Source organism: Cajanus cajan, chromosome 10 (assembly GCF_000230855.2).
Source record: "Cajanus cajan strain Asha chromosome 10, NIPB_CcT2T_4, whole genome shotgun sequence".
Taxonomy (NCBI): Eukaryota; Viridiplantae; Streptophyta; class Magnoliopsida; order Fabales; family Fabaceae; genus Cajanus; species Cajanus cajan.
In genome coordinates, this window is record NC_138526.1 from 48,011,196 (window position 1) to 48,036,952 (window position 25,757).

The 25,757-nt window shown below is 27.0% G+C and overlaps 1 protein-coding gene across 1 annotated transcript; it reads left to right on the top strand.

Moving 5' to 3' along the window:
• The first annotated feature begins 14,869 nt into the window (after positions 1-14,869).
• Positions 14,870-17,289, top strand: LOC109806671 (uncharacterized). The gene is made up of 3 exons (XM_020369144.3): positions 14,870-15,265; positions 15,789-15,962; positions 16,769-17,289. The coding sequence occupies exons 1-3, from the start codon at positions 14,945-14,947 to the stop codon at positions 16,991-16,993; spliced, it is 720 nt and encodes a 239-aa protein (XP_020224733.1). The 5' UTR covers positions 14,870-14,944; the 3' UTR covers positions 16,994-17,289.
• The last annotated feature ends 8,468 nt before the right edge of the window (positions 17,290-25,757 follow it).

Genomic DNA, 25,757 nt, shown 5'->3' on the forward strand with positions numbered 1-25,757 from the left:
ATATTTCTACTATACCCAATCTATTAGTCACCAATTAATTAGTCTATTTAAAAAATAAGTTTGAAATTCAATTAATATGTTAATTTTTGTAATAGAATTATTATCAGATTTATCATCGACTCGTGTAATATACTGGACGTGAGTGAATGGTTAAATCAATTGGCCCCTTATTAAATTACATACAGTGAAAGATATTATTAAAGGTAACACTTTCGGAACCAAGTTATGGAAGGGAGAAAATTAAGTTTTTGGCAATTCTTCTCGTGAAACCTACTACCTAAATTTTGATGGAGATAAAATGGGCCAAGCCTACAAAGTAATTCACTCGTATGTACATGTCTATAAGTTTTGATTGTTATAATAAATAAATAAAGATAATGTGTTAACTATGAGAGCAAGCTACAGATCATATAATGTGTTAACTATGAGATAGCTAACCTACTAATAACGTGTTGGAGAAAGCTGGCATGTTTGTGTATTTAATTAATTTATATTCACATATGTTGCTTCTGCATGCATGTGTTTAAGTTTAAGTGATTATTTTTGGAAGAGTTAATTTTAATACTTTAAAAAACCAATATATGATTTTTTTGTACATTTTTATTACTTTCATATAATTCATTTTTAACGATATATCTAATGCATTTCAGAAACCAAATTTTAGGATATAAATAAATTATCCAAGAATATATTTTAAAAATTAATTTCTAAAATGATATTTAAAAAAATTCATAATAAGCTTGTGTTTGATAGAGAGGAATGAAATAGGTGAGAAATAGAGTAGAGAAAAATAAAAAGTGAAAAAAAAAATTGTAATAAATAAAGTAGAAATTTAATTGTTTTGTTGAAGAAATAAAACACATGGCATGATTAATATACAACCACTAACTTTGCCTCTCATACAAGTTGGCTAAATGTTTGTAAAAATTAATTTTAAATGAAATTAATTTTAGTTACAATTCGTATATTTAAATGTTTGTATTTAAAGAAAAATTGAATAATAGAATTCAATATAAAAAGTTTAGTTTAATAATAAAAAAAAATACCTAAAGCTACTTTAACTCTATTCATTTTTAATTCAGAATCAAATCTTTAATGTAAAACCAAATATGGAACCAATGACTAATTCAGTTAGTTGAAATTGTGTTTATCTCGTCTTCAAAAAAGAAAGAGTTTGGGAACGACAAATATGAGATTCTTTTTCTTCTTCACTTAATTAACTCCTTTGGCTTGCAAAATAGTTTTTTAGACAAAAAATTGAGGTGTTGCATTCGTAAATGGAAAAAAAATAATAGATTTAAATAATTTTATGGCTCGTTATGCGTGAGATCATTTTATTAAAAATTCGACCTTAAATTTTAAATTAACAATTGTAATTAAATACTTATTTTTTAAAATAATTCATTCATTTTAAAGATGCAAAATTTATTTTTTTCATCTATTGAAATCGAATTTATATTAGAGAGTCTATAAAAGCTCAATGTAATCTACTCAACTAACTCATTAAGAATTCCTTAATAAAAATATAATTTAATTGCATAAAAAAAGCCTTACTTAATCAAAAGTGCAATTAACCTATTACCTATATAGGATAATGCTATAAATAAAATACTATCAATACTATAAATTAAATAAGCCAAATGGGTTAGAGGCTTGTGATTCAAGTTACACCTCCACCTTTTATAGGATAATGGATCAAAAAGTTCTTAATTAAAAAAATTAGAAGACTGAATTTACCTAATTAAAAATAGAAAAAAGTATGAATTGAAAATTGTATAAAAACTAAAAGAACACGAAAGTTCAAACAAAAAGTATGAATTCCATGGGCCTTTTATAAAGGGACAAGAAAATTATTTGGCTCATGATATATACACCTCATTTTTTCTACAAGTATACCTCCTTTATTTTTTTTTAAAAATTATTAAATATTGTAAACTTTTTTTTTAATTTTTTAATTTTACACCTCCAACTTTTAATTTGTTGCTTTTTTCTTCTTTTTCACATACTTTTTTTTTTCTCTTTTAGTTTTCACATGCTACCAAAATAGATGTAGTGAAAGAAAGGTAAGGGGGTGCATGTAAAAATTGAAAAAAGGAGGAAAAATATGTGAAAAAAAATACTAAATTAAATATTGTGGATGTAAAATTAAAAATTAAAAATTAAAAATTAAAAAATTAAGAATATTTTAAAATTTTAATTATCTTTTTTTTAAAAAAAGAAGGTGTACTTATAGAAAAAAGGAGGTGCATATATCATGAACCAAATTATTTCAGGCAGGAAGCCCCATGAAGGGACCAGAAGCCCAATCCATGTGTGTCTCTTCGTATAGTGTAGTCCTCCTCCCATGTCTTGTACATAACAACATTGAATGACTGGACCAAGAGAAGCCAATAATTTTGCTTCATCGGAATTTCTAACAGTAATTCATTCTACAGTTGAGATCAAGAAAAGATAACTTACCTTGTCAAGACTAATATTTATGTTCAAGATTCAATTTATGGTGTAGTTAATTTTTTTCTGGCTATCATGGTTAATATTTAGTTAAATAGTTAATTAACAATTCTTAATTAAAATTGAAGATTTGTTATCATAGAAACTATAATAATAAAAATAAATCTTTTATAATGTTAAAAAATTATTCTTGATCATGAGATGATTAAAAATAAAATATTTATATTTTAGATAAATTAATATGTGTGTTGATAAATTATATTGGATAAAAAATAATACATTTTATTTATTAAATTACATAGGTAAATTATGTGTGATGATGAATTGACCTAAATAGTATTATTTAATGGTTAATTTTACTGTTAAACTGTCAATAAGAAATCTTATGAAGTGTAATACTATCTGAAACTATTATTGCAAATTTATAAGTTATATTTTTTTATTATAGACACCTAACACATTAAGGTGTTCGTCGAATGGATGAGGTATAATAATTAATGATTAATTTAAAAATAATTTATCATCTCTTCATCATGAGTTTGAGCTCAATTGTATATGATTAAGTCTTTGAATGAGATAATTAAATTAAGAAATATTTTTTTATTCAGATTAAATGTAAAAAAGAAGTGTTTTTTAATTATTTATTATTTATTAACTTATTTGATTTGATAATAGAACGATTAAAATTAAGATGTTTAGAATTTAAATCTTAATTTTGAATATGAAATAAATTATGTTGAAAGGAGAATATTCACTTTGTGTGCGCTCATGATTTTCGACAGAGATTAATTACTGCTTCTAACAATAGATATTTTGTACTAATACTATATAACTTTTAAAAAATTAAGTCATTCAACATGACAAACCAATCATGTCAATACATAATAAAGCGGATGACAAACCAATCATGTCAATACATAATAAAGCGGTTGAATTGAACCTAATTTTTAATATAGGTTGTGTTTTTATGCAAATTAATCCAGTTTTTTTCAAAAGAAAAGTTGAATATAATTTAAAAGAAAAGTAAAAAAAGATTGGTCATAAATTTCATTAACTTGATTTTTTTTTTACACAAAATAATGAGTTTAACTAGGTTCAACTTGTTAGGTCAAGCCAAAATTTTAACACTTTTCTACAATAATGATACCAACTCTAAAATTAACTCACAACTATAATGATAAAAGAAAGTACTATATTATTCTTCTAATGATAGTTGAAGACAAAATATATATATATATATATATATATATATATATATATATATATATATATATTATTCATATGTCAAGGAGTTTTACTATATATAAACCATTATAGTAGAATAACTTGAATCATGAAATTAGTATTGAATTTATGTTATTACATACAAATAGTTCTATTTTTTTAAGAAAAGTTTATTAATTGATAATTAAATTATTGAATTTAATGTAATCAAATAAACATTTTTTTAATTGACATACATTGTATTTTAGTTAATATTATAAACATATAATTACGTAATATGTAAAAATAAGACATGCCATTTAGCATACAAAAATTGTCACGTATGAGTATGACTTGGTGAAAGCTTTTCAAATTGTTGCAACGACTAGTAAGTCATGTTCCGGTTGCAATTTTGGTTTGGTTTGAGGTTTGACTTGGTAAAAAAAAATCCAATGACATGAAAGAGAAAGGCACGTTGGGAACATAAGGATAATCAAGATTAAGTGAGATGATTTCTAAATTGAGAGCCATGAAAGTGAACGTGGATAAGATTGAATCAAATTTAATTAGTGTGCTTAGTAATTAGTATTTGATATGAATGATATTTTCTCGAGTGTTTTTTTCATAATAAAAGGCACTTTGCAACTCAAAGAAGGATGCACATACTGCCCCTACCCTTTTCTTCTAGTACCAAATAATTTTTTGAAAAATACTATTACTGTAATACATTTTGACACTTGACTGAATGTGCTATGATTGAATGATTGAATGATTGAAGTATGGAAATTATTACCGGCAGTGATGATAAATTTTGTATCCCAACATATGAGAAATGGTTTGTTGAAATTAAGATACATGAATGATTATTGATAGAATTTTTAAGTCGCTATGGACATAGTATAAGGCCGGTATATGTCTCAATAACAGCACCAATGACAGGTAGCTAGATTGCATCATGCTGTGTTTGTGAATTTTCATCCAAGCATTACCTGCCAGCCAAACTCCTTTTGACTCAACATTCCACATTGCTGTCTTGTGATTCATTAATTCAAGTCTTACTTTCTTTCGGACAAGTAAGATTTTAGTTGACCTCTGCACATTCCCAATTATACCATAGAGCCTATTTATTTGGGGAAGGTTGATGTCTTCTTTTTCTTACTTAGAAGAATAAACAATGTACAATGTGAGAAGGACACTTTACTTTTCTTATTTCCACACATTTTTACACTCATTTATTGAGATAAAATTTTGTTTGACTTTAATAAGATCTTTATAAATAAGTAGTTCAATAATGAGTTGATAATAGATAATTTAATAAGTTTAACAATAATCGATAATTATTACGTTTTAATTTAACTCAATCTTAATTTATGACTATGCTCATTTATATAATTTTTTTGTTTGTCATATCTTTAATTAATGTGTAACTTCAATTTTTTTCAATATACATCTAATATTCAATATTATTAAATTTGATATATGATTCTTTTATTTGATATAAAATAAGAGATGAGTTTTTTTCTCAATGTACTATGAGTTTGACTTTAAGAAAATTGATTAAGAATTTAAACTAAAATTTATAAAATTCACTTGCAAAATAAAAATTACTCTTTGCTAAATTAACTTTTTAATGTAATTGTATACTCAAAACTTCATTTTGAAAATTGTAGATAAATCCAAACAGTTTCACACCATTTGATTCATATGCTCCATGGTGTATTACAATTAAGCTAACAACACTGGCTCATTATCATACATGGAATTTGTGCACATCTTTATACATTGTAATTAGCATGCAACCTTCCACCAATTTGTAGTGTTTGGGATATAGCGACCTAGTCCTAGATGATGGTCCGAGCGAAAATGACCATCAACATGGAGCTTGCAGTTCAAAGGGGCCAAAGAGTTGAAACCCCAATTTGAAGTGACATATGAGCATTGGAAAATTGTACATCCATGATAATAGCCCGGTGAGATAGATTCTAATAGAAATTATGGTGCGAAGAAAATGTGAACCAATAAAGTGAACAAATATGACAGGTGAGAAAGTGATAGCTACGGAGATGACACTGGTTATGTGTAATCATTTCTATCCATTTTCCATTTTCTTCGATCCATCGCATTCTCTTCTTCTCGATCCTTCAATATCCGTATTTGGAAAAGACATTGAAACAAGCCTCATGTTAGTGACAAATGCACCCATATGTTTTATAACATGGACATTGAAAACAATGGATTAAAATATCCTCTTGCAAGGACTAAGCAATTCGCAGAGAATTCGGTTTTTATTTTTGCATTGCCATTATTACTTGAGAATTTCGTGAATTTTGTGTTACTCTGTTGTGGTGGGTGTCTCCTTGATGTTACAATATGGGTGTTATTCTTTCTGTCTTTCTCTATCAGAAAAAAAGTACTGTTGTTGTTCCACTATAAGATCCATTATTTTTTCTTCTTCTTCTTCTTATTTATTTCCCATTTTATATCTCCTTGAGACTTTCTTTTATGCAAGTTTAAGACGCACAACACACAAATCAACTTCTTTTAAAAAAAATAATTATTAATATTTTAATTTCTTTCTTATCAAGAAAAAAGTATTTTTAATTTCTGGCATAGTATAAAGAAAACAGTTTTCTTTAAGCTTTAAACTAATATAATTATTATAATCTTTTTAAACGCGCAGTTTAATTAAAAAAATTAGTAAAGAATACACGAACCAATTGCCCTAAATCTTGATCCAAGATATAAAGTAGAGAGAGAATGAAAATCTTGATCGAGGTGAATAAATAGTGCAATCAGACCACACTATTAATCTGATGAACATTATAATGATGTAAATGAGAGAAATATTACTAGCAACAGTATCAAATAACTTTTACCTTACGATTAAAAAATCACAACATCTTCGTTTTTGTTTGTCTTGCTCTTCGATATTTATTTAACTGTCTTTAAAATTTTGATTTTCTTAGTAAGTTCTAGAAAAAGTAATCGATTTGTCTACCCTTTGGTTCTGTTCCTGTACGGACATGGAAACTAGCATGGAATTGAAGTTATCAGTGACGTATTGAAGACCTGTGAGTTTTTTCGTTTCTTTTCGTTTACAGAAAAGTTTTATGAGAAAAATAATTACTATCACGATCGTGTAAATTTGTTTTCATAGACATTTCTAATATTTTAAGAGCACCAGATTATTAACACTCGATGTAGACAGTCATTTGGTTTAATATCATGCGATCGATGACTACATGTATTTAATTTTTCAATAGTTATATAAAAATATATAAATTTTAGATGAGAAGGTTCAGAAAAGAAAAGCTTATATGCAGGTAGCAGAAGAGTGGGAAGAGAGTGAAGTGAGTGGAGAAACTGTTTGTGGTGTTGAAAAGAGCCCACAAAGGTTTATAAAAGGGCCTTGTTGGGCCATAGGGAGTTTCGTTGTCCACTATTCATTGGGAAGGTTCAGCTTTCCATCTAAGCAGAAGCCCCACTGGCACTCTAATTGTCCCGTGTTTCATATGAAACACCACATCATTATATAGTAGGATTTAGGCCGGTGCTACAAGATTCTTTTCTTTTCTTCTCTTCTCTTCTTCAACGCTTTCTCATTGCAAATAAACTCTTGATACAGAAGCACTCATCTCGCATATTCAATCATGCTCCATTACTATAACTAAACTAATTCTTGTCTAGATTTGTAGGCCTGATTTCTTGAAATTAAAATTGGAAGAAAAAAAAAATCGCTTCTAATTCATTTGCCAGTATGAAACGAGAATATTATTTGACCTTTTGATGTAACATTGATGAGAAGTCAACCGACATAAAGGTCCTAAACACACTTTGCCTATGCCGTGTCAAATAATGGTTTTGGAAAGTGGAAAAACGTAAAAGTAAACACACTCTTATATGTTATCTATGTTTTATGTATAATAAAATTGTTGTGACTATGGTTGGAAAATAATAACAAGTAACTTTGCGGTTGTCCCATTAAAGATCAACAATTATATGAAATAATTTCTAAGTATACAAATAAATGTTCATGGTAGTGAACATTTTCACTGATGTCTTCCTTTAGTTTTTTTTTTTTTTTTTCTTATTGCGATGCAGCAGTTCCTAGGTCAACTTGAGTATATTTCAACTTTTTTTATTATCAATCTAATAAAAATTAAATAATTCATGTCAAAGTTTTTCGGTAAATAGTTGCTATAAGATATAATTCAATCTCACGATGCTTTATTCGATTGCTATTATTAGGGTTGACTTATCTCAAAATGTAGAACTTGAAGCACAAAAGATATATCATATCAGCGAGCAGAAGATTGATAATGGCAGGGTCTATTCAATATCCTGTATTAAAACAGAACCACAAGTACGTTTATCCTGATAAACACATGAAATGGGGTAAATGTGCGAAACCAAGTTGTCAATTCAAGTTGCATGTTGCTATACGGAAGTGACTCAGAAAAAATATTATATGCAGATGCAGAACGTGTTGTGGGGACCGAATAATGGTGACAAAGATGTATCAAGTTTAGTGATTAACATCGAAATGCAATGAAATGCAATCAATTGAACATAAGTTATTGACAAAGGTTCAATGGATCATTGTTCCCGGACTACACGTCCAAATTCTGGTTTGCCAAATGTCTCTCATATTGGGATCGAACCGGTTATTGACCAATTGATTTTATACATTTCACGTTCACTTCTCAGTTACTTTTGGTAACAATCAGTTCATGCAACTGTGTGTGTATTCAAGTCTAGGTGCCAATTGATTTTCTGATTTTGTTCGTTCAACAAAAAATGAATGCTACTTTTTCAAGGGGATGCGGATTATGGACGATTCTATTGGACCTACCTTAATAGAAAATATGCCTGCTAGCCTGGTCCATTTTATGTTCCCACTTGAGTTATTAATTTAAATAATAATAATAATAATAATAATAATAATCTGTTTCCGTATGCAAATCACAATAAATGTGTCAGTGTAGCATTTAATGGGTCATCAATTAATAACACCAGGAAACCCAAGTTATACAAAACAAACACTTGCAGAGACTCATCTCAGAGTACAACAAATTGTGATACTCACATTGACATTAAGTAAAAAAAAAAAAAAAAAAAAAAAAAAAAGTAGTGGGTATTTCGTGAACATTCCTCAAGATCATTAGTGGTGTACAAAGTTGATTCTTGTACAAGATGGAGGTTACATCATTTCCAGCTAAGTAATGGCGAATGATTGCTTCTTCTTCTTCATTTAGTCTCGAGAGAGTCCTTTGGTTTGGTGAGTGGATGCAGGTGAGTACCTACAAAAAGTAGTTAATGGGTCATGAGAGAAAAGGTTGTTTTCACAAATTAAGGTCATATGTTCCAAAGGGGCAGAACAAAGTGATAGTTACTGTTGGATTACTTGTATATCACCTGTATGTTGCTCGTATAAAGAGTATATTAATCTTGAGAATTAAGAAGAATTAATGATAAAAATACGTCAATTGTTACCAATTAAATATACAACAGCTAAAATTGACATGTAAACAGGTCAAAATTCACATAACAAAAGTGTAAGCAATTCCGATTTTATATAATATGGATCATTGTGTCTTTATTGTTGCAGTTGCAAGGCAATTCCCATCAACGAGAGCATGTGTAACAGCTAATTGCATGATTTTGTTTATCCTTTGCGATATGAGAAGCTTCTAGAATGAAGGCAGTATAAGAAAATCAGGATAACTTCCATCAAGTTCTTTGTAATGACACGTGGATATTCTCCTTTAATAATAAACAACTTCTATTAAATAAATGCGCACGTATAATCATTTAATTGAAGAATTTTATGAGAAAGATGGAAAGCAACTTCATCCAAGTTTTGTCTATAAAGTTATTGGGCCTCAAATATCATCATGACAAGTCAGTGATTTGGTCATGTGAAAAACCTAGCAACCCATTTCAGAAGATTCAAGAAAGTTTAAATCCAATGTCATCCTAATAAGCTTCGGGCTACAGTAATTTATCCTAGTTTTAAGAATACCACTTCAAAATATGTTTAGTAACTTTGCCACAAAATAGTTTAAGAAAAGCCAGTATAATCACATCACACTTTGTAATGTGTAAATTGCTATGCAAATAAAATAACAAGGGCAAGTTGTAGTTATAATAACATATAGTACTCATGTTATTAATTATATTTTTATATTTTATTTAACTTTTAATTAATGTACACGTGACAATGAAAGTAGAGATATAAGCTGAATGGATAATCTGCAAACCCGTCTAATAAGTTTGAATCGAATTTTTTTAGTATTTTAGTTAGATCCAATTCAATTAAAATTCGGCCCTCTATAGATCAAATAATGGATTTTGTGTTTTTAACTCATGACTTGACCCGATCCAATCATAAATAATAATAATAATAATAATAATAATAATAATAATAATAATAATAATAATAATAGTAGTAGTAGTAGTAGTAGTAATAATAATAATAATTAATTAATTAATAATAATAGGGTTTGAATGATCATTTACTTGAGACAATACTTACTATCACTCTCATTCAGTAATGAGTTTTGTGTATTTAGTTTGATAATATTGTAACAATATAACATATTTATTTTAAATTTTATTAATCATATTTAAGATAATACTCGTTATCGCTCTTATTCAGTAACAAATTTTGTACTTTTAGATTGATATCATTGTAATAATATAATTACATATTTATTTTAAATTTTATTTTATTTTAATTAATATTGATTTTTTGAGTTGATAATAAGATATAAATTAAAAAATTTTTTTGAGTTTATTTTGTATATTTATTTGCTTTATAAGTTGATAAAATTGTATTTACAACAATGTATCAAATAATTTACCCTATTTTAAAATATTTAATTTTTTATTAAAAAAATAAATAAATATGATTATGTTGACCCAATCAACCGAATCCAACTCAACTCATTCATGATTGAGTTAAGTTGGGTTAGGTTTTAAAAAAAAATGCACAAACTAGACCTAACCTAATTCATTAAATTTTGATCGAATCGGATAACAAATTTATCCAAACTCAGGTCAATCCAACCCACTTACTCAAGATATTTAGGATTTAAATCTTAACCTTTGAAATGAAATATATTATATTGTAAGAAGAATACTCATTTTTATACACTTTTTGGATTAAAATTAATCACTATTTTAGAGAGAAGATATTTGGTGTGGATATCATGGTTAATCAATTGTGGGTGTTGAAATTCTAAATCTTGCCTACCAACCTAAAACTAGGGAGGGCCGAGACTAACGATGATCAGGAACCTAACTATATAGAGCTAAGTTAATAAATGAGTATTGCAAATTGTATGACTGTCTCCATGCGACTGTCACATGGAAAGAGGGTGTTGAAAATTACACTAAGTGGTGGTGGGCTCAAATGCTAGTTGGGTACGATTTCATAACCTTTCCAAGGCAGTGTTTTTTTATGCCAAAAGGACCACGCGAGAAACAGCTAGTACTTCCAACTTCCTTCTTTGACCACTGCATCAGACTCTGACATTAGTGACCTTCAGTCTTCACAATCATAATTTATTTTGGAAATTATTATAAATAAATTATTAACTTAATTACACTTTTGTAAGTGACGTATTATAATTGTATAATTTAATATCTTAAATTTTAATTGGGTGAATTAAGTTTTTTTAATTATTATAATTCTGTGAGTTTATAACTCATCAATTTTTCATTAACATATTTTTGTTATATAGCACTGCATGACCATGACATGTTCATATCATATTTAACATATTTTATTCACATATAGCATTAGATAATGATATATTGATATCATTTTTACCATATTATGTTGACATAGCAATAGATAACGACATGTTGTATCCTATTTAACATATTTTGTTAATGTAACTGATATATATGTCCTTATATGACTTAATTTTTATTCCTATAATTTTGTAATTATGAAGTATAAATCATGTTAAAGTATTGTTAGACCACACGACATTTATCACTTTATCATCCAATGTCACATTATAAATTATAATAATTAAAGGGCATAATTAGAATTTGAAAGAGTGAAATTGTATAATTAAGATAATTTAGTGACTAACTGTGCAATTAAGTCAAATAAATAAATTGTTTCAGATCAAGAAAGATTTATACTCAATGTGCGTAATTTGTATCATTTACAAAATGTACTTTTAATTAGGAACCCATTTTAATTTTTAGAACTATTGTTATTAATGTTATTTTTATATAGAATTTCTGCTTTGTTTTATATAAAGCTTACCACTAAAATAATTTCATACGTGTTTTTGATTAAAAAATTATTTAAAACACAAATAAACAATAGCCTAATGTTGTCATAGTTATGTCATAATTATTATATAATATATATTAAAAATTAATAAAGTGATAAAATATAAAAATACTCTCAATACTATCAAGAGGTCAATAATATATTACTGCTAACACTATATATATATATATATATATATATATATATATATATATATATATATATATATATATATATATATAGAAATCTTACTTTAAAGCACTTAAAAGTTCTCAACCCTAAAAATTCCTTCTTGAAAATATATATTTCATAAGAAGCCCTCTATTTATTTGAGTCCCCAGCCCCAGCTAAACATCCACTACATGTATTTTTCTTGGCCGGTTGATGCAGATAACATGATTTTCCTTTTGTTTAACTTGTAATCTTACATACTCTACATTTTGAGAATCGTGTCGGTAGAAAAGAAGAAAAAGGCCAAGTTTATTTAATTTCTTGATGCGTTTTCTTTTAATAGAAGCATTCTTATGAAATAGTTTTATATCGTAATTTATCTGTATGGGTAAATTATATTTAAATAGTTTAAAGTTTAACAAAATTATTGATATATTTTTCATTTTGATTTTAAACAGATTTTTCCCAATTTATATCGCAGTGTAATATTATTATCCTAGCTTCTTGTTATCATATATTTTTTTCTGATGCCTTATGTTATTACAAAAGTTGAAAGAACACACTGCAATTAAAAATTGAAAGGATTTTAGATATAATTTTAAACATTAGAAAATATGAGTATAGTTTAGCCAATACTTTATTGACATTTTGGTTTCAAGGCATACAATGTTCAAATTAAATGATATTTATCCAAATCCAATTTAACAGTATTTATAATTTTATATATATAGATCTTTAGCAATTCATCATTAGTGCTCTCAGGTATGCGTATGTAAGTTTTCTTTCACATCAATTATATATCTTTCGGCAAATCATTATTAAGAAGACGACTTGCTGCTTAGAATTAAACTGTACCCATTTCTTAAATAAAACAAATTAAAAGGGCTAAATCAAATGGAACACTGTAATTATGGCTCAATTTCTATAAACTTTTCAACAATAAGCACTAGCAGGAAAATAAAATAAAATAAATAAAACATTCTCATGAATTAAAAATCAAATCTATACATGTTAATTTGATCCACCCTATGTTTATTTTGTCCAACAACATTTCCGGTGCATCAACTATTCGTCTATTCCCGTCAGAAAACTGTAAGACTTAACCTATGTTTTCATGTCTCATACTTGTAGATTTTGGACTCAAATACCGCACTATCCATGCATACGTACGGGTTACAAGTGAATTAAACTTGATTCGATATACTATTAAAAGTCTCATATCATTTAATAATGATATTTTAATAATGATAGTATATGAATATTTTCTCTCCTTGATTTATTGAAACACTTTTTCATAATAATCTAACGCAATCACCATGATAATGACAAAAGGTTTATAATTAGAATATTGATGCTAGAAGAAATATTTTGACCACTCTTATCAAGAGTTTAGGTTACTCTTACTCCTTAACTTTGATTAGGTAATTTGTTTTGATATGTTTAAAATTCTCAAATCGTCAAAGTGAACAATACCTCATATGCCACTAGATTTACGGTTAGAATATGAATGTTAAAAGAAATACCCAAATCACTTTTTTCCCTTAATCTCAACTAGATAGTTTGTTTCGATATATCTAAAAGTCTCATATAACTTAAAAATTGAGAATAAAAATAACTTATAAATATAACCTAACTAAAAAGCTTGTTTTGGTATGTTTAAAATTCTCGCATCACCAAGGTGGATAATATCTTGGACGTATTGACCTTAATAATGATTAATAGACTTATGGTCGAAACATTAGCACTAGAATATGAGGCTAGGTCATTTTTGTTCCTTAGCCTTAACCGGAGAGTTTGTATTAATATATCTAAAAATTCAACATCACTTAAGAATCAAGGGTTAGGATAATTTATAAACACAACCCTCCTCTTTTAATCTATTAAGATACCATTTTAGAAATAAAATCGTAATGATCCAACGAGTATTAAAATAGACAATACTTTAAATATAATTACACCAATGTTCTTATGATCGAAACAAAACTCAATTTCCATAAATAAATTTTGTAATTCATGCTAAATTATACATGTTTTGAAACGATGCATGAGTCAACCCAGTCCTAGAGTTAAAATTAATAAGGAAAATGTTTTAAGTTGGAATCTTTCCTACTGATAATAGTTCTTCAAACATTTTTAAAAAGCGGCCTCACTTCTTTGTTAGGCCATATAATGAAGGCATTGTTTAGAATACAGAGCCTAATTGAGAGTAGCTAAATTGGGACATAAGAATTGTCTGTTGTGAAAGAGGAAAGTAGGATGTGAGAGTGTGATTGAATGTGAAGTGACTTGAGACTTATAAGCTAACAGTGTCCTCTCCCCCTTTTTTTTTTTCTCGTTGACCTCTCTTCTCATCAGAACCAAAACCAAAAGGTTTCATTGTGGATGTGAAAACTCACACACAAAAGAAATAAACAAATGACCCATTAAAAATTTAAACTAAAGTGACCTAAATTGATCATTTAACTGCTCTATAGTTAAGAAGAATCATCTTGACTGTGACTAATTCTACGGTGAATTGGAGGGGAATGTTTTTACTTTTTAGGTTATACTGTTATAGTTATACCTCGTCTGTGTTGAGAGACAGAGGTCAACGCTTTCCCTAGCTTCTTTCAAATATTACGTCACCATCCACGTCACCCACACCTCTCATCCTATCTTTTTTTATTATTACTTATTTTTTAATTACTAGAGCTTGAGAGACAGTAACAGTGTTCATAACATAATTCAGAAGTGTTTAAATTGTTGGCACCAGCAGCATACCATTTATCTTCACTCTCTATCTCTCTCTCTCTCTCCTTTCACTCATTCATTCTCTTAGTTGTGACCATGTATGCACACTCCAGCACCACCTCATCACCCCTCCCTTCCCCTTCCTCTCTCTTCCCTGACATCACCGAGTTCGATGTCCTCTCCCAACTCAACAACTTGGACAGTACTAGTTGTTACTACAACAGCGCTAGCAACAATAATAGTAACTGTAGCAGTTACGGTGGGTCACCCTCTCCCACTTCCAACTTGATGCAGAGGAGTGTTAGCGCCCATTCCTTCAACTACAACAATGGGACCCACCACCCTCTTTCTCCTCTCTTCGCTGAATTGCTCCACGACACTCCCGTTAGGAGAGTTTGCAGCACCGGTGATCTTCAGGTTCCTTACTTTTTCTACCATTTCTTTTCCCTACACTAAATATTCTACCAAATTTAACTCAAACAACTCGTACCAATTAATCCATGCAACCATGTTCATTTTTGTTGCATCATCATTTGTTTTTCACACTTAGTTATTGCTGGAATACACTCAGTGTCTCACATCATTAAAACATGAAGAAAAATATAAGCTTATATATGCATAATTGTCTCAATTCCTAAAAATGTCATTTTATAGTGACAAAAATAAATTCATAAAGATTTGGACTATACTGTTTTTATAGACTAACAAGTATGATCCAGAATGCAAAGGATTCATTTAAAGAAATAATGGAACGATCATATCCCATGTTTTATTAATTTGATTTGAGGTTAATTAGGCTATAACGTTTATTACTTTATTAAATACTTTCGATATTAGAATTTTATGTCAACGAGAATCTGAGATTCTTTTTTTTTTTGTTGTAAAATGCATTAATTATGAATAAATATTTTGTTTTGAATAAAGTGGAACTTTTGTACAGAGGATTAATGGAGTGCTACATAATCATCACACGGATAGTCCATTATCAAGTGAAAGTAGTATGATCATAGAAGGAATGAGCAGAGCCTGTCGATATAGCCCCGAGGAGAAGAAAGTGAGAATTGAAAGATACAGAAGCAAGAGGAACCAGCGGAACTTCAATAAGAAAATTAAGGTTTTCACTCTCTGTCTTTTATATTTTTTAAATACACACACAAACACGTTATTTTTGTTATATTTACTTTTTGTTGCTTTCTATGTTTTACTGTTAGGAATAAAGTCCTGGGTTGCATCGATTTAACTTTCATACACTAAAATAAACAGTATATTCCAAAAGAATCACAGACTTTTTAGTAGCTTTCTACGTTTTACTGTTGTGAATAAAGTCCTTGGCTGCATCAAGTGAAATTTTATACACTAAAATTTATATTCCAAAAGAACCACAAATCTACGAATATGGTGGACGACACTGTGTGAAGAGTAAAACCATTGTCAGCCCGCATTTTTTAAATTCGTTTCATGATCTATCATTGAAAGCAAAATCATGTCCAAGGTTGAATTAAGAGTTAAGAGATACAGTAAAATGATAATCCATTTGACAAAATCTTGGTTTAAAGAAAGAACCGAGACATTTTCAATATAACAGGACAAGAATTTGTTCCCCATACGCTTTGCTTGATAGATAGCCCCTGCTGGCCATACAAAACATTAAATAAGTTCATTTGTAAATTATGTGTGCATAGACTAATTTTATTTTTTCTTTTTATTTTTTTTATAATCTAAACAGATTCTTAATCTTGTTCATTAATGTTACTGCGTACAATTAATCTTAATCTTGGAGAACATGATCAATCAAACGTTTTAATAACCATGTACCCTTTATGTTACCCTCCAATTCATAGTGCAATGTTTTTACTTTTTAGTTATGTATCAAAAAACTAAGGTGAAATATTAACTCATTTTGTTTTGGCATGGAATCAGTATGCTTGCAGGAAGACATTAGCAGATAGCAGGCCACGCATTAGAGGAAGGTTTGCAAGGAATGATGAAATTGACAAGAACAGTACAATTCAGTGGAGCCAAATTGGTGGTGGAGAGGAAGAGGATGAAGAAGAAGAGAATTGGGTGAATATCTTAGATTCCTTAGTTGCTGCAAATTTTGCTCAAGAGTCTCAAGGCAATTCTTCCTATGGTCTATTCTATTAGAATGATTAAATAATAATTTCATGTTTGATAACCTAGTTGTTTTTGGGTTTGTTTTTCATTTTCAAAATATTGTGATGCACCTTTTTATTCAGTTTAGACCAAAGTAGTAATGTAAATATAGTTATTTGGGTCCTCTGTGCAATTATTAGACTTTCAATCTAGGGTGATGTTTTTGAGTGCCCTGTAACTTTTTATAGGATTCAGCAGCTAGCAATGTATTATTGTACTTCTTGTTAAAGTCTAGAGGATGTGTTCATAGTTTTATTATTATATCATATTCATATCCTTTTGTTGAAGCACTTGGTGGAAAAGAGAATAGATAGTGACCATCACTTGCGTTCTGAGGGGATGTACCCATCACTTTTTTACTGTGGATTTGGGGCACGACAACAATGAAGTGCTCTGAATTTGTTTTCAGGTTCAACAACCAATAAAGGAGAGGCCATGGCAACTAAGAGGCTAATCAAGCACTTGTTTTAGATTCAGAATTATTATGGCCATAATCTCAGTTTTCATATTTTTAAAAATGATTTATTATTAATTTGAATTATTAAGTAATAAATTTTATTAAGATATGATGTATTATTTATCACCTATTTTTATTAATAAGACTATGCAATCTTAAGATTGTATTGGTTGAATAATTGGAAATTTTAGATGAAGATAAATTGAAAAGAATACTGTATTATAAAATATATTAAATAAAATTTCATACAAATAAAACAATAATTGATATTTCATAGCATAAATATATTTTGGTGGACAATATACCATTTAAGACATACAAATATTTATTAGTAGATAATATACCAATAAATATTTAAATTATGTAAAAGTTAATATACACTATACAGTATCACAGAAGTAATATCAAGTGACTTAATGATTGTATTATTTTTTTAATCCTAAAAAAACTATTAAGTGAGCTAATTGCAAAAGTTTGACATTTGTTGTCGATTAATCTTGTTTTGTATACCCTAGAGGCTAAGTTTATTATCGGATTGAAAGTTCATTTAACATAAATTATATATATAATAATAATAATTTAAAATTATTTAATATCTCATTTATATATATCCAAATTAAAATACCTTGTTATTATTTTTAAATTTTTAAAAATGATATAAACAAACAATATAACATATAATTATATAATTATAATTCAACTGTTCTCTATATAATTGAAATTATTGATGATATAATATTTGGTTGAAATTTTATCAATAAAATGAGTTGAACTTAGTGGTAGACATACATTGAAATGAGAGTATGTACATGCATCCGCTCACTTTAAAAATAATCACATGTAAATAACATAATTTAAGTATGTTTTACTAAAAGTCCCAATTTCTCATTTATCTGATAATTTATTACTTTTTATTTAAGTATTTAATTTAAATGTCTATTTTTTATTTTTGTTTTTTAAATAATTTACTCCCACTTACTTAAAGTTATGTGTGTATATAGAGAAATTAAATAAGTAGGGTGAGTTGCATGTACCTTTCCATTTCTTACAAATCTAAGGTTAAGTTTATTTTTTTTTACAGATTTAAGCATGTTTCTAATTCTTATAATATACATGTTTTATGGTTTTAGACTTTATTTCTTACAAAATGTTTCTTATGATTCTAGTCGTATAAAATTTTATTTTACAATTTTAGCTCGTCATTGTTTATTAATGCGAGAAATAATCTATAAAGGATTAATTGCGATGTTTCTTAAATAATAAGAGTTAAAGTAAATATAATTAAAAACTAAAATTTTAAATAATATTTTATTGAAAATACAATCATAACAAAAAATTTATGAGACTAAAAACAAACAGCCATATATATAATAATTTTTAATTATTATCATACATATTTTTTTATAAGATAATTATGTTGAAATCAAATCATATTATTATACATGATAAAAGAAAATTTTTTGAATCAACACAATTGTATATCTAAAATTCAAATTCGATATTATTGATTAAATTAGAACAATCTTATATAATTGATATGCATATAGAGTAAAAATAGTTATATAATAGATATTAAAAAATATATTTAAACTTTTAATTTTGTGTATGTATGTTGAAAGTTGTAAACTAGATCCGAAATGTGGGTGATCCTTAGCAAGAACAGGATGGCATATCTAAATAGAATGTTGGGATGGTAATGCTCTGAAAATGACTAAAGAGTGTAAGTTGGAAGCATAACACAACATAAGCATTGTCCTTTGAAGATTTGAGATTTGAGATTTGAGATTTTGAATTATGCACTTTCTCTAAAGCAGTCAAGCCAAGGGCCAAATTCAATTTCACGTGATATGCTTCGTGCCATTTGCGTTGCGGTCAAAGACACAACACATTCATAAGAAACCATAGTGGGATTCCAGGATTATTATTTTAGCCAACCTAACCAAACACTCTCCTCAGTGGGATTCAAAAATCTTTAATTCAAAATAAATTGTATTTAAATAAATTGAGACTAAATGCATCATTATTCAAAAAATCTTGCTCGTAATCGAATGTGTAGGATAATTATACTCTCTCCGGTGTTTTACATAAGAAAGAAATAAATAATTTAGTAGATACAGTAATTAATTTCATTGATAAACTCATAAATTAAGTTTTGTTGTAAAAAATATCCTTTAAATTGAATGATTTAAATAATAGTTACATTTAACTGACACTACATCTAATGCAAAAGATAACTTCTTTTTTTTTTTAATTAAAGAGGATAATGCTATATTGTTAATAAATTAATAAATATATTCACTTGTAGTAGAATATAAATTTTTTTTAGCAATTAATATATTTTAAAATAATTTTTATTTTTAATAATTATAATCAAAAAAGGGTATCCATTTTTTTTAATTTATCTCTTTTACTTTATCATTTTTATTTTATTTCTAAATTAAATGACCATTAAAAAGTATTCTAGCCGTATAAATTATTTATCATAAATCTAAATATAACTTATATGTTCAAAAATATTAATTTATTATAAATTTTAATTAAATATATAATTTCTATATTTAAAAATATTTATTTATTACAAATTTTAGTAATATAAAATAAATATTTATCTTATCATTACATATATTAAAATACTAATTAATAAAGTTTTGGTAAGAGTTGCAGCATTCACAAATTTCAGGCCCCCATTTATTTCGTTGTAATTTTGATTCCAAATAGTGATTAAGTTAAGCAATCAATTTTTTTGCCACTAAATTCAAATTTGTTAATTGAAATAACAATCAAAATTAATTAAATAAAATTAAAAATATATATGATAAGCAAAATTTCATAATTTAGGAACAAACTTTTTTCACTAGATTTAGTATAAAAACAATACAAAAGACGTCATATATCAAATGTAACATTTATGTTAAATCTTGTTTTCTTGATCTTATTGGAGCATCAACAATGTGAGAATATTATGTGTGTATTTGTTTTGAACAAGACTTAAAGACTTAAGTTAGATCATTAGATCATTTATTTCTCTTCGTGTCATTTTTAATTAAATAGAATATTTGAATTTGAGATTTTAAAACCTGAGAATCAATCACAATACTAATTAGAATCGATGACTATACTAATTAGATTAACAAATACTGGTAGAATTAACTCAATTTGATAGCATTAATCTCAATTAATGATGTCACCTAGGTTAAAAATAATGCAACTAATGATGTAATGTTTTTCTAATGGTTATTTAATTTAGGTATAAAAATCCTACCTTAGGCATAACTTTGGAACTGGCTTTAGGAATTAGGCAAATCCAATGTCCACCCTTCCAACATGGTAAATCCAATACTCAATTAAAGTCTACTTTATATGGCTATCACTAGTGTTACATTTGACTTGTAAGGGCATAACTGAGAATTGCAGTTATTGTTGATCCAAAATATTGGCTTGTACATCAACTTGTAGAGCAAGTAGTCAAGTTGTAGTAACACCCGCAGCCATTTTGGCCACCAACAAGCAATTAGGACATACTTTATCTTAGAATTAGGTAACTCATAAAAAATGGTCGACTTCATTATGAGGAACTAAAATCTTAACTTGTTATGATAATCTTAACTTGACATTTTCTTTTTTTTTTTTTTTTTTTGCTAAATAACAAATTTTTTTATTGGAACTAAAATTTTATCATGATCTAAAATAAGTATCGATGTAGAAATTTATTGAGAACTAAGGTTAAATTATTTAGTTAAAAAATATTTATTTTATTTGATCACATAAAAGTATATATTACTTGACTATAAAATATATTACAAATAAGTTTTAAAAATAATTTCATTAAAATAAGTTAAAAAAAAATAACTTTTAGAAAAATCATAAATTACTTTTGCAGTTTTAAATACTACTACGGTGTTGTACTTCATATAAAAAATAATAATTGAATACATTTTTTTCTAATTATAAGAAATATATACTTACTTTAACATATATTAATTATTAATTTTTTATATTTTTTATTTATGATGAAATTTATTGATAAAACACATTTAAAATTAAAGTGGATATACTTATTGTCTAATAACAACACAAGTGATATAGATTGGTAAAACTTTTGAATTAGATATTGTATCACTAAATATAATTACTAGTTAAACTATTTAATTTAAAGAGAAAAATTAGAATAAAATTTAAATTTATAACATTATTTATTATAAAAAAAATAAGATACTATATTTAATTAAGTTTGTAAAAATATCTTAACATATTTAGGGTCCACTTCGTAAAAAATCATAATACTATATATGAAAAATATATTTGTTCGACGTTTAATTTACAAATGAGTTATAAGACATGACAAAAAAGATAGAAGAAGAGTAGGACAAAATCTTTTTATTTTATTACTCAATAAACTTTGAGATAACTTTTTGTCTCAAATAAAAAGCATTCACTATATGCCAAAGTTACCCCGACCCTTTCTAATGATTGTCAAATTCGCATACAATTTTTATTTAATTTAGACAATTATTAATATATTTTATACTTGTAAATATTATTTTTGATCATAAAAAATTTAGTCAGGACTTAATTTTATTTTAGGATTTAATTGTTAAAAAATTAAATATTTTTAATGTCTTTCTGTGTTGAGATATAACATCGGAAAAAAAAATACTTTTGAAGTTAGAAGTCTTAAAGAGGAACCATGATTCCAAGCTACATAAAAGATCACTCTAAGCTAGTGAAACTTGCTCAAAGTAACCACATTGTAGCTTAAAGTGAGCAAAGATAAAATTTACTCAAAGCTACCACTAAGTTTGTTTTGAACTAGCACTTCATTCAAAATTATCGTCAAGCTAACATTGAGCTAGCATCTTGCTCAAAACTACCGTTGAGCTAACTTTAAACTATCGCACAAGCTCGCTCAAAGCAAGCCACATGGACGAGCAAGAACATCTAACTTAAAAGTCCATTAAAACATATTATAAAAATAGAGTTTCTAAGAGGTATTTGTATCATTTAATCTATCAATATTTCTCTAAGCATAATTCTAAAGAGATTAGATAGAGTGCTTGTGAGGCTACTCTTACAATCACGAATTACTTAAAAGTCTCTCTTTTATTGTGTAATTTATAGTTATAAGTGATTAAGTCTCTATTATTGAAGATTGAGATATCTTTGTGTTTTTCATTCAACAAAGTCTTTATCTAATTAATATTTTTATTTTGGTACTTAATATTTTTTATGGCCCAACACTACTACTGTTGTCCCTTACCACCAATACCTTGTCCAATTGTTATTAGTTATCATCACTATTACTATAATTAGTATTGTCGACATCACAATTCTCACATCATCATCATTTCCATTAAAATAACAACAATAATAATAATAATAATAATAATAATAATAATTATTATAATAATTAATATTATAAAAATATTATAATAAAATTAATATTATTTTATTTATATTATCCATTAGTCATCAAATCATGTATAAAGTAAAAAAGTTATTCAATAACTTAAATATATTTCATGCTTGTATCAAACACATTTTATATTCTCATCCATAAGACAATATAAATATAGGAGTAAATATATACTTTATTCCATATCAATCGGTCTACACTTTTTGACAATCTTAAGTTTCCCAAAATATTTGAAATCATTTGTTTCGTGAGCATGTTCTAGCATTCAAAGCAAGCAACCTCCCATTTTTATATTGCTTGCTTTTTATAGTCTTTTTCTTTTAGAATAATTAATTTAAACTCAAAAATGGTTTTCTACTTTTTACTCATCATTACTTAGGAGTTAGGAGGTCGTAGATACTACCTGAACAAGTTGTGAAATTCAGGGTTGATACACAATAAGTGTTGATAACAAGTGTCTTCTGAGTGCTGTTTAAAAAATCACAACAACATTTTTTTATTAAATTTTTCATTAGAATATATTAAAAATAAATAAATAATATATTCACTTTCAAAGATTTTTTTTATACTATCATGAAATAACAAAAAGTTAGATGTGATTTTTTATTTGTTAAAAATAATGTAAAATAAATGAAAGAAACCGTTCCCTTCTAATAAGCATGAACCTCTTTTCTCCTTTTATTAATAATATTTTTTTTAAAAATGTATTAAATTGTAAAGTGAGAGGAGGTTATGAAATTGGTGGTGGTGTGAAAGCAAAAGGGTAGCTACAGCTTCTAAGGTAACAACCAAAGGTGGGGAGGACGGCCCTATTCACCTTTGTTGGCCGGCGGTGTGTTAGCCACTTGGTTAAAGGCCACCATTAATTAATATCATCAAATGATAACTAGATTCAAATGTAAAGTCAATTTCAATTATTGTTACTCTTTATTTTTCTTCTGCTTAGTTAGTTTTTTTTTTATTTTTCGGTGCTATTGTTATGTCTTCTCAAAGCTTCTAAAATAATAGGACCTTCATGTAAATTTTTACTAATTTTGATATCAATCTTTTCGGAGTTTTGAAGAGTTTTAACTTCTTAATTACCCGCATAGCAAAATTGGAACTCCAGCTACTAGCTTCTATCAGAGTACACACAGCAGCACAGTGGTAATGTTGGTGACAAACTCACTGCTCCAATGATTCTGATGTGAACCCGTATCAATGGTTAAAGTTCTTTATACGGGTGAGCGACAACCTTTATTATGTAAATCAATTTTGAAAATTGAGTTAAACGTATCTTTCTATAATATTGTTGAATATATATTATAAAAAATATTTAATCCTACAAATTTCATGTTTAAAATGTTTAATCCTTGAGATAAGATGAATATATTAGATATATATTTATCTATTTATCAAAAGAGTGAATATAAAGTAAGCATAATCACTCTTTTACAAAATAGTTTTGTAAATTTAAATTTGTTTCAAATTCACATTCTAACATGATGGTTCATGAGTTGTTAAATTTATAAGCCACTAATGAATCACATGCAAATATTCAATCTACCTATATTTGCCAAAATAGTGAATATAAGTAAGTATAATTACTTCTTTACAAATCAGTTTTGTAAAATTAATTAAATTAGTTTCAAATTCACATTCTAACACAGTATATGAGTTATTGAATTTATCAACTCATTAATGAGTCACATGCAAATGTTCAATTTAACAAATTTCTCACTTAATACAAACCATATTTAACGGATTAAGTTAGATTCAAATATATATATATATATATATATATATATATAGAGAGAGAGAGAGAAGGGGGGAGAGAGATCAACTTACTCCAATAATAAGTTTATTTAAACTTACTATACATAATAACTCATGTTTTACATCAAATTTTAACGATCCAACTATTAAATTAAAAGTTCTTAATGGATAAATCAAGTCAATAAATTTTTAAAAAATTTTAAAATTATTTAATACTCTATTTCATTAATTCAAATTGACGAATAATCATAAAAATATTTTATACATTAATTTGAATTAATGAAACGAAATATTAAATAGTTTTCAATTTTTTGTAAAATTTGCAAAGTTTATATATGTTTAAGAATTTTTAATTCAATGATTAAATTATTAAAATTTAATATAAAATATTAGTTATTAAATAAAATAAGTCTAGGTAGACTTAGAATAAGTAAATTCTTTCTTATATATAATTAGAAGAAGAAAAAAAAAAAAGTTCAATGTCACATTTGAATAGATTCCATTAGCAAAAGGGGTTTCGTTCTTCCCTTTATGGTGAATCATTGGAAGCAGAAAACCACACGGTGGATTTATTGTGGGAGCCCCACCCCTTGAGAAGAAGGAATATTAAATAAGTGCATGATATAGGGATAATGGATGGTATTATAATGAGCTCTACTAGGAGGTAGCTAGGTATAAAATGCAAACAACTACAAGGTTGGAAAAGGGTTTCTTAATTAATGATGATGAGTCGAGTTGATTAAGTAAAAAGATCATGTGAGGGGGGTCCTCTCCAAAATCAAAACTACTACGACACCGTAAAGTACAAGAAAGTTATATGGTAATGGCAAAAATATATTAACAGCACATGCCTTCCAATATCAATTTGGCCCGACCATGCATGCACTAGTCCGAAACTTCTTTTCTCTCTTTCTCGAAGACAGTCCAACCACTATATTCGTCTAATAGTGAAAAATTAAGATAAAATACTCTCCTTTTACATTTATATATAAATAAAAATAACTAATTTAATAATATATATTAAAAAATCATTAAATATATTTAATTTTATGATAGATCGTGCTATCATTTAATATGTACCATTGTGATATTTTTGTATTAAGAGGGTTAAATAAAATTGATTTAATTAT

Excerpts from the sequence above, each read along its gene's own strand:
- LOC109806671 (XM_020369144.3), top strand. The coding sequence starts at position 14,945 with ATGTATGCACACTCCAGCACCACCTCATCACCCCTCCCTTCCCCTTCC. Across the intron at positions 15,266-15,788 it reads GCAGCACCGGTGATCTTCAG|AGGATTAATGGAGTGCTACA; the intron begins GTTCCTTACTTT and ends ACTTTTGTACAG. Across the intron at positions 15,963-16,768 it reads ACTTCAATAAGAAAATTAAG|TATGCTTGCAGGAAGACATT; the intron begins GTTTTCACTCTC and ends GCATGGAATCAG.